We start from the raw sequence: 16,251 nt of genomic DNA on the forward strand, positions 1-16,251 counted from the left end.
TGATCCAATACATAAGTTTCATTAATGGCTTCTGAAAACTGAATAGGGATATATTAACCAAACACAAACCAAACAAAGGTTGTGTTCTAATTACCGGGAATTACCGGATTTAATTAATAACCGGACCTGGTTTAATGGCTGGGGGAAAACCAGTGCAAGTAAATAAAGGCCCTGGCCATAATTTCAGGAAATAGCCTATGGTATAGGCTACATCAAATCATTACTGGGAATATACTTCATCAAATATACTTAATCAAATATTTTTCATAAAATTACTTCAAAGGCTGATATAAATCAAAATTATCTGAATTCCATTAAACATTTAAGTCACAGAACACAGAATATATGCAGAGAATTTGATAGAATCTATGCATAGATAATTAACATTTATTCTAGGTTACATATTTATGCTTTTATGCCTACCTGATAGCCTGCATGCGGCTGATGAATGTCTGGGTGATCCCTGCGATGGTGACAGAATCGATGTTTCTCTTCTGTAGGTGGTTATACAGCATGTCTACATGTGGCATTATCTTGTGAAACAAGGCCAGGAAAAAACAGAAAGCTTCGTCTTCCAGCATTCTCACGAAACCACCGGCATCTCTCTTTGTAGGGGCATCAAATCCTTCACTGTTACGGATGGTCTGAAAACACCTCACCAGATCGTCTTTATGTTCATACACTGTATTCACAGCACGACTGTTGAAGTTCCAACGGGTTGCCGATGCACTTGGAAGTCGGTGCGCCACCACCTCGTCAAGCACTGCAGTCCTCTTGCTCGATTTAGTAAAAAAAGAAGCGAATCCTGCTATGTCGGAAAAAAAGTGACTGATTTGAGGGATGTGGGAGGTTGCTTGTTGCATTACCAGGTTTAACTGATGGGCATAACAATGTACGTAGTGAGCGTTAGCATAAATGTCCTGTATCTTACGCTGCACTCCTCCAGTGGTACCCCTCATTACAGCGGCCCCATCGTAGGCCTGGGCGATCAACTTTCTCTCTTGTCCCTGGGGGAGGATGAAGCGCAGCCTCTCCAATAAGGCACTGGCTATTGCATCTGCACAAGCATTGGGTAGCTTGATGAATTCAAAAAAACGCTCTTGAATACGGTTTCGTTGGTCAATGTATCTTAGCACCATGACTAACTGACAGTGTGTAGAAATGTCAGTGGTTTCATCAGCTTGAATGGCTAAAAACTTCGCTGCCTTTACTTCTTCCACGATCCTTTCTCTCAGAACTGCCAACATGCAATCCAGGATCTCGTTCTGGACTGTTTTCGAGGTGCCTTTAAATACAGTAGCATTTTCAAGGTGTTGCCTCAAGTCGTGATCAATTGATGCCATCAAGTCGACTAAACCTCTAAAAATCCCTGGATTGTCTGAGGAATCACTTTCATCATGTCCCCGCATTGCTAGCTCAAAAGCACCACAAAACTTAATACAATCGATGATTTTAGATAAAATATGACGGTTTTTATCTACCTCTTCGTTGTGCCTTCTTAAAGCAATCCGATGTCCATCATCTAGCTGCGCCGCTATGCTAGTTTTCCCTAGCACAGCTAGCTTTACACTGTTGTCCATATGAACTCGTGAGCTTTCATGTTTCTTGATTCGTTCGGAGAGGTGCTTTAAGTCGGTTTGTCCAGATTGTGTCCACGTCAAATCACACTTGTCACTTTTGAACAGTATGCACGGGAAACAAAAAAGTGCATTAGCTGTTCCACTATGGAACGCCAGGACTGCCATAATGAATTAATTAAATACACCATTAAATAATTAATTAAATGTGGCAATAATTAATTAAAATTGGAATTAATTAATTAAATAAATAGTTATGACACATGTAATTAATTAATTATTGACACATTTAATTAATTATTTATGTATTTCACATTTTAATTAATTATTGACACATTTAATTAATTAATTATTGACACATTTAATTAATTATTTATGTATTTCACATTTTAATTAATTATTGACACATTTCATTAATTATTGACACATTTAATTAATAATTTAATGATATATTTATTTATTTCATTTTGGCAGTCCTGACGCCTGGCTCTCGTCATGAAATAATTTTATCTGTCAGCCTCACCCATCAAACTCAGGGGGCGGGGTTAACGCTGCCCATGCAGCTTCTCTAACATTTGATTGGTTGCCGTGCAAAGTAAGTCAAAACAGGTCGATCCTAGAAAATCGATTGCTTGTGTAGACTTGGGGCAGCCAGTTATCCCAGAATGCAGATCAAATCACAGGCAGCAATGGTGGTGGTGTAGTTTTAAAATACCCCGTTTTTCTGTCACCAGCTACACTTTTAACAGTGTTTTAGCCGCGAATGTCGCGACGTATGTCTGGTCAGGTTGTCAACATAGAACATGTTTGCAAAAGTGCTCAGATGTTTTCAGAGATTTCACTAGCTCTGCTAACAGTTAGCATGCAGAGTGCACCCAGGGGGTTACGTTAACCGGTTTGTTTACATATTCCACTCTCCGTGTTCCACATGTTGCATTCGCAGATTCTCATTTTCACCGAACGATCGTCTCTTTCCGCCTGGTCTTGTGTCTCTGTGCTTCTGTAACATAAAGAACGAGCTGACATTTTTCTCACGAAACCAGCGATCAGCTCAACAGACCCTCAGTTTACCTGCATGCATCCTCCTCCTCATCTGTCAGCTGTTTAACACCTGCTGCTAATTCAAGAAACACGCCTAGTTACCTGGTGATAGTCACAGTTTAACTGGGCAGCCGGTGCTCGATATAACGCAATGTCAGCGCATTTTTCTGCACAAGATAAGTAAATATAGTGTTTTCCCCGAGCGCAGAGCTGCTGGAGCTCGTTTCCTTACAGAGCACTTGTGGTGGGGCGTGGTCTGCGGGGCCGTGCGGACGCACCTGCACGGCATCCGCAATCACGCCCGCCGTGTTAAAACACGGGGACTCAGGGGGTGGTGTGGTGTGACGTGAATCAAATAAAGTTGGCTCTGAACGTCGCTCCGTGGTCCCGCCGTGCCTTATTCATGCCACATTGGTGCCGAAACCCAGGAGGCGGCATGGCGGGTACCTACCAGAGCCAGGAAAGGAAAGAGCTGGCCGAGAGGGTGGCCGAAATAGCGGCCACCCAGCGGAAGCAGGCGGCGGAGGTGCGTCGCCAACAGGAAGAGCTGCGGAAGGAGAGCGAACGCCACCTGGGGAAGATGGCAGAGCTGGCAGCGCTGCTCTGGGCCTGGGCGCCACCCCCACAAGTGTGTCCCGAGGACAGTGAAGCGGTGGAGGAGCCGTGTGGGTCACCTCGGCAGCCGGAGGTGGTGGACGAGCCACGCGGGGGTCCGAGCCTGCCGGAGGAGGAGGAGCAGCCGGGTGAAGGGCTGCTCCTGCCGGGAGCGGTGGAGGAGCCGCTCCAATCGGAGGCCGAGGACGAGGCGGGCGAAGGTCTACACCTGCCGGAGGCAGAGGAGTCGCTCCACCCAGAGGTGGGCGAGGGGCTGTGCCTGCTGGGGGCGGAGGCGCAGTGCGGGGAGCCGCTCCAAACGGGAGTGGCGGAGGCGGTGGCGGAGCAGCTGTGCGGGGAGACGGAGGTCCCTGCTCCAGGGCAGCCTGTGCAGCCGGAGTTGGAGGCAGAGGAGCGGGACAGCCCCGCTAGGCCGGGGATCGGCGGGCTGGCTAGTCCAGCCTCGCTGCCACCAGTCAATTCTGCGCGCCTGACGTCTGCCCAGCCGCCTGTGTGCAGGAGCGCACGGCCATGCCTGTGGGGCCGTGTCCGCTTGCTACGCGGCCGACCTCCGGACCAGCTTCGCCGTTGCCGCTGGATGCGCGGGCGGCCACCAGAACGGACGCGTCCCCGTCGCTTGGTCAGGGGCTGGGGCGCCGATGTGTAGGGGCCGAGTCTCGCCCCAGTTCGCGGGGGGGGGGAGTAGGTTCGGCCAGATTGCTCCCCGGCCTCAATCGGGCGATGGGGGTATGTGGTGGGGCGTGGTCTGCGGGGCCGTGCGGACGCACCTGCACGGCATCCGCAATCACGCCCGCCGTGTTAAAACACGGACTCAGGGGTTGGTGGTGGCGTGGTGTGACGTGAATCAAATAAAGTTGGCTCTGAACGTCGCTCCGTGGTCCCGCCGTGCCTTATTCATGCCACAGCACTTTATAGGCGAACAGCTTTATCAGCGGCTGATGTCCAATCACCGGCACACAGCTTTCAAACCTCAGCTGAGTTTTAGCTCTCAGTGGTTAAACGCTGGACTTCATTCACTCAGGTTCTGTCTGTCGGGTCACGTTTACTTCGCTGTTTTATTTACAACTGAGCAAATCGGTTTGGCTGAGGTTAAAGTTACGTTTCATAACTGCATAGTTTCACAGACGTTTAATGGTTCACTGGCACATGTGTTAGACTGAACTATCATCTAAATATCATCTGTTTTTTAATAGTTATTCAACTGTATTCTAAGCACCAGCTGTCTGTTAGAATGTGATTTTTTTTTTTTTTTTTTCTCTCTGTTGGCAGAGGTATAAAAATGCGCAGGAAAATCTGACGTGCATGGCAAACTTCACCGACGATATTTAGGGAGGAATAAACACACATCAAACGAACCATTTGTCTGTCTCCATAATTGAGAGAATTTTCTCTTCTTATGTCAACACTCTCTCTCTTTTTTTTTTTTTCTTTTTTTTTTCTTTTTCGGTCACGTTATGTTTACCTGTCAAAGGCTTGTTACAAACTATGAAACACATTGTGCAGACTTCTGGATGTTAGAAGAAAACTAATACTGCTCATGAATGAGACTAAAGGCAGGAAGGTGTCCTTTAAAACTAAACATGTTAATAGGACCTCCCTGTTTATATCATAGTTTATGATATAGCACGTGTATTTCAGTAATAGCCTGCTGAGGCCACTATACGTGCTGGCCTCATATCAAATGTGAAGGCAGACTGAGTCTATGTTTGACGTTTTTTATATCTAATCTTCCTTTTCAAACATTTAAACAGCAGCGAGTCTGCAGCTGAGGGAATACAAATTCAAATTGTCGGAACAGGTTTGCTCGTTTCTTGGATTCATTTGGTGATTTATTAAATGTATAACTGTTATTCTAATCTGCTGCTGAGTCTCTTACACTTTTCTTTATGCTGTATATTTTCACGTCTCTGGAATAGTTGGCAGTTAGATAGTCAGCTGGGAAACTTTGTGTTAACTCATGGAGCTGAGGATATCGTGGATATGCTGACCTCGCTGCGTGGTGTACAGAGCGAGGTCAGCATGATTAATATTCACAATAAAAATATTAGCCGAACATCATGAAGTCTGTATGTGTTTCATAGTGTCGAACAACCTTTGTACAGTTAAAGCCAGCAGTTACTACATGACGGAAACACCAACGTTATCTCTTTTATGTGTTTATACACAGGTCACGCTGATTACTGAACAAAAACCCAAAGATCAGATGTTAAACAGATTTATTTGCTCTCTCTCCTCCTTAAACATGTTTTTAATGTTAGTTATAATTCAGAATTGGCGACTGAAACACGTAGGACACATAAGAATGTCAGGAAATAAAACATCGATAAATATAACCTCAGTAAAAGAAGTCAGCGGGGGTTACTACAGCTGTGTACCGGGGCCTGCGCTTTGTCGGTGGGATTGCTTGCGAGGCGAGCGGGTCTATCCCACGCTTTGCCGTGAGACTGGGCAGACATCTCCGAAATCATCGAAACACTTTTGCAAAGAGGCTGTATCTTGACAAACCGACCAGACACATGAAGATTAAACCACTACATTCTCGGCTAAAAAAATATTAAAACGGTATTTGGTGACACACAAACAGGGTTTTTCAAAGTTCAGTTCTGTTAGTTTCAACATGCCGGTTGTTGTGTGCTAGAAACAATGGCCACCAGGCCAAAGCAATGGTTTTGACTCGATCAGCGTTAACCCCGCCCCCTGAGTTTGATGGGTGAGGCTGACAGATAAAATTATTTCATGATGAGAGCCAGGCGTCAGGACTGCCAAAATGAAATAAATAAATATATCATTAAATAATTAATTAAATGTGTCAATAATTAATGAAATGTGTCAATAATTAATTAAAATGTGAAATACATAAATAATTAATTAAATGTGTCAATAATTAATTACTTAAATGTGTCAATAATTAATTAAAATGTGAAATACATAAATAATTAATTAAATGTGTCAATTAATTAATTACATGTGTCATAACTATTTATTTAATTAATTAATTCCAATTTTAATTAATTATTGCCACATTTAATTAATTATTTAATGGTGTATTTAATTAATTCATTATGGCAGTCCTGGCGTTCCATATTCCACAGCCTGTCAGCCACGACTTGCGCTGGAACCAACTCTGACAAAAAGTCCTGTTGTATGCTTTTGACTTCTCCTTCGTTGCCTGGGTTAGTTGAATTTCGGGCTTGTCAGGTCCCAACTCTTTAACTTGCAGTTTTTCTGCCATTGTCCTTCTGGCAAAAGGGTAGGTTAGAAGCGATCTAACCGAATTTGGGGGAGGCTGTGCCTCAACCGTTAACAATACCGCTGCCATCGTCTCTCTCTGACCTTATAGCTCACTTAGGCTACTGACTGAGGTAAAATTCTAGAACAGCAAATCTTCGCGCGTTTTCTGCAGGGGCGCAATTTTAAGCGCCCCCAAACCATTTAATTCAGCGACGCTGATAGGTCAAATATTTATTATTTTCCCCTGGCAACCATTTAATGATAGGCTATTTCGCTGCATATCAAGGGCGCTTTGACGAGCGCCCCAGAAGAAGAAAAACACCGTTTGTTGGTTGAACTTTAATGAGTCAGCTGGTGAAAATGTTAAAATACGCCTGGCTGTATATGGGCACACACATAGTAAAACTATCATTGATGAATTTTTTAAAAATATATATTTTTACTCCTCCACATTTGGGGGGGCGGAGCCCGAGCGCCCCCTATGGGCCAGCCGCCACTGATATGTATGTATGTATGTATGTATATATGTATATATATGTATATATATTTGTGTATATGTGTGTGTGTGTGTGTGTGTGTGTGTGTGTGTGTGTGTGTGTGTGTATATATATATATGATATATGTGTGTATGTATGTATATATGTATATATATACATATATGTATATATATATTTGTGTATATGTATGTGTGTGTGTATGTGTATATATATGTATATATGTATCTGTTCCAATCACTCTATCAGAGGAAAATCAGAGTTTTAGAAATAATGGGACACTCGGTAGAGCCATTATGTTATATTGTTTACAAGTGTATGTAAACTTTTGACCACAACTGTATGTGTGTGTGTATGTATGTATATGTATATGTATGTATGTATATATATATATATATATATATATATATATATATATATATATATATATATATATATATATATATATATATATATATATATATATATATATATATATATATATATATATATATATATATATATATATATATATATATATATATTTATATATATATATATATATATTTATATTATATTATATTATATTATATTGCAAGGGTGCAAGATGCTAGCAGGCAAGGCATACATGGAACGCCATAACCAAGTGGCCGGCATAGTGTACAGGAACATCTGTGCCGAGTATAACCTGGAAGTCCCGAGGTCAAAATGGGAGATGCCTCCAAGGGTGGTGGAGAACGACCGAGCTAAGATCCTGTGGGACTTCCAGATACAGAGGGACATAGTGGTGGTAGACCGGAGCGATAAACCGCCCGCAGGGGCGTGCTGAAAAAAATGTAAACAGTGACAGTGCAACTCAAGTATTGTTTTCAGTTTATTGTAAACTCTGCCGCTTTGGACAACACAAGGGGCATTAATTAACATCTTTGCTATTTAGTGCACAATATTTGAATAAACTAACAACATCCACCAACATAGAACTGTGGCAGTCAGTGCAACTGAGGTAGGTATTAACATCAAGTCTAAGATGACTCACTTAATGGAGAGAAAAAGTGAGTGGCAGGTTTTTTTTTGTTTTTTTTTTTTATAAGAAAAGTAGCTTTTCTGCATTATCAGCAGTCAGACTGTTTCTGTTTTCATCTATAATGTGTGACACTGAGCTAAAAAGACTTTCACTTTCCACACTGCTACATGGGGATGAGAGGTATTTACTCGTCTGTTTCTCTGTTTAGAAGTCTCACAAGCACAGTCACAGCTGGGATGACATAGAATATAATAGAATTAGAATTCAACTTTATTGTCATTGCACATGCACAGGTACAGGGCAACGAAATGCAGTTTGCATCCATCCAGAAGTGCTTTAGTGATATAGATATATTACAATATATATTAGCAATAGTATAGATATGTAAGCATATTACAGAAATGGGTCTATTATGGTATGTTATAATGTACACGGTATGAAGTATGTTGTGAATATTCTATAACTAAGTATGTACAGGCTGTAGTGAGTACAAGCTATGTACAGGCTATGAACAGGATATAAATATGAAAAACTATACAGAATATGAAATAAATAACTTTACAGAAATTTGAGATATACAGCTATACAGAAATGGGAACTATGCAAGTTGTAAACAGTTGTAGGATTAAAGATTATCGAATGTACAGAATGATTATTTACACAGAGCTATACAGTAGTGCAGTTAAGATAAGTGAGGGTGTGGATAGTTTCTACAGAGGCTATATAAAGTGCTAGTGGTTGTGAGTGGTGGTTCACTCCATGTTATTATTGTGTGTTTGAGGGTACAGTTGTCCATTGTGGGGGTGTGTATGTTCAGTCCATGTGTTAACGTGGGTCAGATGTCAGGAGGCAGAGTTCAGGAGTCTGACAGCTGTGGGGAAGAAGCTGTTCCGGTACCTGGTGGTCTTAGTCCGGAGGCTCCTGTGGCGCCTCCCAGAGGGCAGGAGGGTGAAGAGTCCATGTGATGGGTGACTGGGGTCTCTGATGATTTTCCCAGCCCTTTTCAGACACCGCTTCCTGTAGATGTCTTTTATGGCAGGAAGTGGTGCTCCGGCGATGCGCTGGGCAGTTTTCACTACCCTCTGCAACGCCTTCCGGTCCGAGGCAGAGCAGTTCCCGTACCAGACTGTTATACAGTTGGTCAGGATGCTCTCGATTGTAGAGTACGCTTGGGGAGTGTGATTGTGTGTACAGCGTCTCTTTATGTCTGTCTCCACGTTGGTTGAGTGTGGAGTGAGTGCATATGAGAGCATGAGGGTGGGAATGGATGTTTGTGTCTGTGTGTGCCTGTATGTCTGTGTCTATATGTCAGGTTGGGTATCAGACGCCACCTCTCTGGGGACACCTCAGGCCCTCCAAGGTTTGGAGGCCTATCTCCACCCACCACCACTTCCCCTGCCGGTGGCGGACTCCCTCAGGTGTCGGTGTGTTGGTGGTTCTTTGTGTCTGGGGGTGGGCGTCCGGGTACACACCGGCTCACTCCTTGGCGGCCGCTTGTCGGGGCCTGGGGCCTGGGGCTCGCTCGGGCCCCTTTGGAGGTGGGGTGCCCCCGGCCTCTCGGCCTAGGGCTCGGTCACTCAGGCGCAGCTGGGGGCCGGCGGAGCTCACGGGCGCGTCACTGCAACCCCCCCTGGCTTCTGCTCCGCGGCTGCTGAGTGAGCCCTCATCTGGGACTCTCCTCAGCTCTTACTGGGACAGTGGCGCGGCTGCCCCTCTGTTGGTCTTCCATGGTCTCTTGTGTTCTGGGGGCCTCTGGATGTCTGGAGTTTTGATCTCCTCCATACCCGCTTCACACCCTGGAGGACGGGGCTGTGGCCCCCCCACACTCCCTAGCAGATCATTACATGGAGAAACCTTTGGAATGCAAGCATGCTGATCCACACAGGTATGCACACATGGGTATTCACAGACGCGGACTAAAGCTTTCTTGGCTGCTGCCTCAAAGCACACTGTGCGCTGTCTATCTTGCGTGCTGCACAATATCGTTTATTACTTAGTAAATACTGATATCTATGACTAGCTAGTTTATTGTGATGGTGCTTTGCTTTCTCTATTATTATGTTGCTCTTTGTTGTTTGCTGTCTCCTCTGTTTGTTTGTTTGTTTGTTTTTTCTCCATACAGGTGACCCAGGAGTTTTTTTTTTTTTTTGTCTCTCTTCCCCCCCCTTCTCACCGTCTCTTCTCCCCTTGGGTTTTCTTTCTTTCTCTCCCCCTCTCTCTCTCATTCATTCCCCCTGTCCTATTTATTAAAAAAAAAAAAAAAAAAAAAAAAAATGACAAAGGATGAACTGAAGCTCTGCCATCACGTAATGTCGCATACTGCTGTTTCTGATGTCATTTAAAAAAAAAAAAAAAAAAAAAAAAAAAAAAAGGATGCTCTCGATGGTGCAGCGATAGAAGTTCACCAGGATGTCTGAGGACAGGTGGTTCTTCCTCAGAGTCCTCAAGAAGAAGAGGCGCTGGTGAGCCTTCTTGACCAGCTTGGAGCAGTTGGTCGTCCAGGTGAGATCCTCGGAGATGTGGACTCCCAGGAACTTGAAGCTGCTCACACGCTCCACAGCCGTCCCCTTAATGTGGATGGGTGGATGTAGGTCAGCATTCCTCCTGTAGTCCACGATGAGCTCCTTGGTCTTCTCGGTGTTAAGCAGCAGGTTGTTTGTGTCGCACCACTCAGCCAGACGATCCACCTCCTCCCTGTAGGCGGCCTCATCATTGTCACTGATGAGGCCAATCACCATGGTGTCATCTGCAAACTTAATGATGGTGTTGGAACCATCAGCAGGTCTGCAGTCGTGGGTGAAGAGGGAGTAGAGGAAAGGGCTCATCACACAGCCTTGTGGTACACCGGTGTTCATTGTGATGGTAGATGAGCAGCGGTTATCCAGCCGGACATGTTGGGGGCGGTTGGTCAGGAAGTCCAGTAACCATTTGCAGATGAGGGAGCTGATGCCCAGGTCTGTCAGTGTCCTGATGAGTTGTGAGGGGAGGATTGTATTGAATGCTGAACTGAAGTCTATAAACAGCATTCTGGTGTAGGTGTTGTTGTTGTCCAGGTGTGAGAGGACAGAGTGCAGTGCGATGGAGACTGCATCCTCTGTGCTCCTGTTCTGGCGGTATGCGAATTGGTGTGGGTCCAGGGTGGGGGGGAGACAGGATTTGAAGTGTACTAGGACCAGCTGCTCTACATCGCTCCTACATCGGTGGGGGAGAGAGTCAGAGGTTGGTGGTCTGGCGTCATGTCTGCTTTGGTTGTGGTTGTGGGGTTCCCTCGCTCAAAACGAGCATAAAAGTTGTTGAGCTCGTTGAGGAAGGAGACATCAAAGGATGCGGGGGAGGGTTTGGTGGTCCTGTAGTCTGTAATGGTCTGGAGTCCTTGCCACATGCGTCGGGGGTTGGAGTTGGAGAAGTGTTCTTCTACCTTCTTTTTGTAATGGTGTTTGGCTTTTTTGATGCCCTTCTTTAGATTAGCCCTGGCTGTGCTGTAGGCGTGTGCATCTCCTGACCTAAAGGCGGTGTTGCGGGCCTTCAGGAGGAGACGAACATCCCGGTTCATCCAAGGCTTCTGGTTGGGGTACATGGTGATCCGTTTCTGGGTGGTGACACTGTCTGTGGTTTCGGAGATGTAATCCAGTACAGATGAGGCGTACTGGTCCAGGTCTGTGTGGGTGAACATATTCCAGTCTGTGTTTTTAAATCTGTCCTGGAGCACTGCCTCTGTCCCCTCTGGCCACACTTTAATTGTCCTCACAGCAGGTTTCACATGTTGGATGAGTGGTGAATACCTAGGTGTGAGGAACAGGGAGAGATGGTCCGATTGTCCAATGTGGGGGAGGGGTGTGGCTTTGTAGGCTCCAGCCAGGTTGGAATACACATGGTCTAAAGTCTTGTCTCCTCTGGTGTGGCAGGAGACATGTTGGTGGAATCTGGGGAGGACTGTCTTTAAGTTGGTGTGGTTGAAGTCGCCAGCAACAATAAAAGCAGCCTCGGGGTGTTTATTCTGGTGTTTGTTAATGGCTGCAGAAAGTTCTTTCATGGCTAGCCTAGCATTAGCGTCGAGGGGGATATACACGGCAGTGAGTATGATTGAAGTGAGTTCTCTGGGGAGATAATAAGGTCTGCATTTGACCATTAAAAACTCCGCATTAGGTGAGCAGTGACTCTCAGTAGTAGTGGAGTTCATGCACCAAGCATTGTTAATATAAATGCACAAACCTCCACCTCTGGTCTTGCCGGAGTCATCTGCTAGCCTGTCGGCTCGGTGTGTGTGGCGTCCTGCTAACTCGATAGCATTGTCCGGGCAGCTGTTGTTCAACCATGTTTCGGTGAAAAACATGACATTTGAGTCCATAATCCGTCTGTTGTTAGTGATGGAGAGCCGTATCTCATCCATTTTGTTTGCCAGAGAACGGACATTGGCGAGGAAAATACTGGGTAAAGGCAGCCGGTGTGGTGTTAGCTTTAGCTTAGCCCGTAGCCCGTAGCCCTCCGCGCCTACCTCACCTTTGTTTACGATCTCGGCGCCATCTGCGTGCACTTCCGCCCGGCTGGGGAGAGTGGGCAGCCTCCGGTGTTCTGGAGTTTTCTGGGATGAGTCGGAGATCGGCGATAAAACTGTTGGAGTTGTGAGTCCAGATGTCCAGAAGCTCTTGTCTGCTGTAGGTCAGCAACGCACAGCAATTCTGGACGAATAATCCGGTTAAAAGTAGATAAAAAAACCGCTAAATAGCAGATTCTGGAGAGACACTGAGCCTCGCGTTGTTCACGCGCCGCCATCATCAGAGGCTAGTGCGTCGTAGCTGCTCACTTTTTTAGTTAGTTCCTCAAAGGAGGCGAGGATGGCAACAGTCGTCTCCGTAAGAGCCCATTGGTGAGCGGTGAGATAGTCAGGGAGTTCGTGCTCAGACACATACACGCCCAGAACTCGCTCTTGCTCAATGAGGGACTGGAGCATGTAATACGTGCTGTTCCAGCGCGTCTGTACGTCCTGCTGCAGTCTCTTTTTTTTTGGCTGGTTGACCTGTCCCTGAATGTCCTCGAGGCGGGAGTAGGCTAAGGCGGAATGTTTAAAATGCCCAACTATTTTCCTTTCCACTGCTATAGCATCAGCTATGCTCCTCTGTGCTAATAAGCGTGGGTAAACTCTTTTACATCATGTGCTAATCTCACTGGGCAGGCGTACAGACACTTTGCAGGCCAAATGTCTCTCACCTTTGCCCTAGAAACAACTCTAATATTTATCTGTGTCTGTAAGTGTGTTTGCATTGACCCTCAAAAGACTGAATGCCAACTCTCATAAGCACATTTGCAATGTGTGTATGAAAAGAAGTAAAACTACTTATTCAATAAAAGGTCACAAAATACCACTAATAAAAGGCCGGTTAGAATAATGAATTTCCCACAACTCACTGCCTCTGTTTGTATCTCTGTCACTGCAGGACCAACGTGGATCGAGAAGTCAGCGCTCTCAGGAGCCCGACAAATTCGTTGAAGAAAGAAGTGGAAGAAAAAAATACAACTGTGACGAGTTTGGGAAAGATTTTACTGTGAAAGCTTCCCTAAAAATGCATCAGGTCATCCACACTGGAGAGAGACCGTTCAGCTGTGACGAGTGTGGAAAGTCTTTTACCCACTCTGGAAACTTAAAAACACACAAACTGATCCACACTGGAGAGAGACTGTTCAGCTGTGACGAGTGTGGAAAGTCTTTTACCCACTCTGGAAGCTTAAAAACACACCAACTGATCCACACTGGAGAGAGACCGTTCAGCTGTGACGAGTGTGGAAAGTCTTTTACCCACTCTGGAAGCTTAAAAACACACCAACTGATCCACACTGGAGAGAGACCGTTCAGCTGTGACGAGTGTGGAAAGTCTTTTACCCACTCTGGAAACTTAAAAACACACCAACTGATCCACACTGGAGAGAGACTGTTCAGCTGTGAGCAGTGTGGAAAGTCTTTTACCCACTCTCGAAACTTAAAAACACACCAACTGATCCACACTGGAGAGAGACCGTTCAGCTGTGACGAGTGTGGAAAGTCTTTTACCCAATCTGGAAACTTGAAAGCACACCAACTCATCCACACTGGAGAGAGACCGTTCAGCTGTGGAGACTGTGGAAAGTCTTTTACCCACCCTGGAAACTTAAAAGCACACCAACTCATCCACACTGGAGAGAGACAGTTCAGCTGTGATGAGTGTGGAAAGTCTTTTACCCACTCTGGAAGGTTAAAAACACACCAACTCATCCACACTGGAGAGAGACCCTTCAGCTGTGACGAGTGTGGAAAGTCTTTTACCCACTCTGGAAACATAAAAGCACACCAACTGATCCACACTGGAGAGAGACAGTTCAGCTGTGGAGACTGTGGAAAGTCTTTTACCCACTCTCGAAACTTAAAAACACACCAACTCATCCACACTGGAGTTAAAGCGTACAGCTGTGATCAGTGTGGCAGAGCTTTTACTCACAGTAGCAACTTACAGAGTCATCTAGTTACCCACTCTGGAATTAAGGCATACAGCTGTGACATTTGTGGAAAAACCTTCAGCCGGATAGGGAGGCGAAATACACACCTACGCATTCACACCAGACATGATGTGTACTGCTGTGAGCAGTGTGGCAAACAGTTTGCTACAAACACAGAGTTACGATGTCACATGTTTACCCACTCTGAGGAGAGACCTTATAAATGTGACCTGTGTGAGAAGACTTTTTAAATCTCCACGTTACCTGAGACGACACCAACAGATCCACACTAGAAAGACTCTACAAGTGCAGTTGCTGTGAGGTATTTTTATTTTTATCTTGTGATTTTAGTCTGACTGTCTGAAACAACGGTTAGCAACATGTTAGCATTTCTGCTCCATGGAAAAGCAGCTCTGAGTGATTATTCAGATTTGAATTACAGTATTTTAGTGGTAGCAGTTGAGAATTACATTAATGTTATTGCAGTATTGTTTCTGTTATAGTTTTTGCAACACATTAAGCTGAGTATTATAAAGCAAACAGTAAATGGATGTTATTTTATGTCTTGTCTTTTCTTAGTCCTGGATGTTGACACAGATGATGTTTTGTTTTTTGTTTCAGGCTCCACAGAGTTCAGGTGGAGTCTTCTGTAAAGATCTGATGAGGCACCTATGAATGAAAATGTGCCTCTCGTTACATTTTAAGCTTTCTAAACTGTTCTACTGTAGTGTTTGTGTTGAGTGGTTAGCTTTGTTCCAGCAGTTTGATTAAGAAATCTGTTTCCTGTTAAATTTTTATTGAATGCATTGATCCAGGTGTTCTGCAGTTTTTTTTCAGCTTGTTTGTGTAATGAAATCCTGCAACAGTTAAACCAAAACTTTACATGTTAAATAAAGAAATGGTTTACTGACAAAGAGTTTGAGCCGTGATGTCATTTCCTGTATATCAGAGCAACACCTGAAGTGACCAGTGTTTAAAGTCAGTCAAATTTTGTGTCAGCATGACCTTGTGAAAACTGCTTGGCGATGCTTCACTATGTTATCTGCTCACTGTTGGGGCGTAGAAGGACGAAACTCCCAGGGTGACCAGTGCCAGGAGCTTCCTGATGCAGAGAGTTGAGTGTGGGGGATATAAAGGAGAAGCTGAGGCATCCCAAGGTTAAAGCTGGCATAACTGAACTTTAATGTTTGATGTGTGTTTTGGTTCTCCTGCGTACAGTAATTAATAGCTTGAACACAGCAGAGCTTGATATAAAGACCTTACAACTGAATTGAATTAAATTGGTTATTTAGTAGGTCTAAAGGGATAAACTGCGTCCTCACATCTGCTTCATGAATATGAAGGGTTGTAGTGGGAGAAGGTGGTGTGAAGTCCTCATAGGTGTGAAGTGAGAAGGGGGCTCCTGTGGGTGAAGTCTTTGATAGCGTCGATGGCTCTGTTGTGGGGGGAGTGGGGAAGGTGGGAGGATGAGTGACCAAAGTGTCTCTATTGAGGTGTGAAAGCTGCTCGATGTCTCATCAAACCGGCAGTAAAAGTCATTGAGGGTGTTGGCCAACAGCAAGTCATCAGTGGAGTGGGGCTGTGTGCTTCCTGAAGTGAAAATCTGGCATTTAAAGATGAATGGGGAAAACTCGCTCACAGCTGACTAATGAACATTTGCATGCATGCTTAAGAACTGCATTGACCACATTTCACCCAAGGTTTAAAATTCTGCCTGCAAATGTCAGAGGTCTGTGTCCATATTTTCTCCAGCATACGGGGGATTCCCATCATAATGAGTCTTTTGGTAAGAGGTGATAAAGAACCTAATCAAAATTTCCAT

At 44.8% G+C, this 16,251-nt stretch overlaps 2 protein-coding genes across 2 annotated transcripts in view; one reads left to right on the forward strand and one right to left on the reverse strand.

The window, feature by feature from the left end:
- The window catches only part of LOC146701111 (zinc finger MYM-type protein 1-like), a 2,642-nt gene extending 927 nt beyond the window's left edge, over positions 1-1,715 (reverse strand). The window contains exon 1 of the mRNA XM_085467434.1: positions 424-1,715. Within this exon, the coding sequence (XP_085323560.1) occupies positions 424-1,580 (1,157 nt within the window). The 5' untranslated portion in view covers positions 1,581-1,715. The remainder of the gene's footprint in view (positions 1-423) is intronic.
- The window catches only part of LOC146701110 (uncharacterized), a 29,918-nt gene extending 14,573 nt beyond the window's left edge, over positions 1-15,345 (forward strand). Inside the window, exon 4 of the mRNA XM_085469292.1 lies at positions 13,397-15,345. Within this exon, the coding sequence (XP_085325418.1) occupies positions 13,397-14,680 (1,284 nt within the window). The 3' untranslated portion in view covers positions 14,681-15,345. The remainder of the gene's footprint in view (positions 1-13,396) is intronic.
- The last annotated feature ends 906 nt before the right edge of the window (positions 15,346-16,251 follow it).

The sequence above is a fragment of the Copadichromis virginalis genome, linkage group LG9 (assembly GCF_057382275.1).
Source record: "Copadichromis virginalis isolate Kocher_CV1m ecotype Utaka linkage group LG9, C_Virginalis_male_GT1.1, whole genome shotgun sequence".
Taxonomy (NCBI): Eukaryota; Metazoa; Chordata; class Actinopteri; order Cichliformes; family Cichlidae; genus Copadichromis; species Copadichromis virginalis.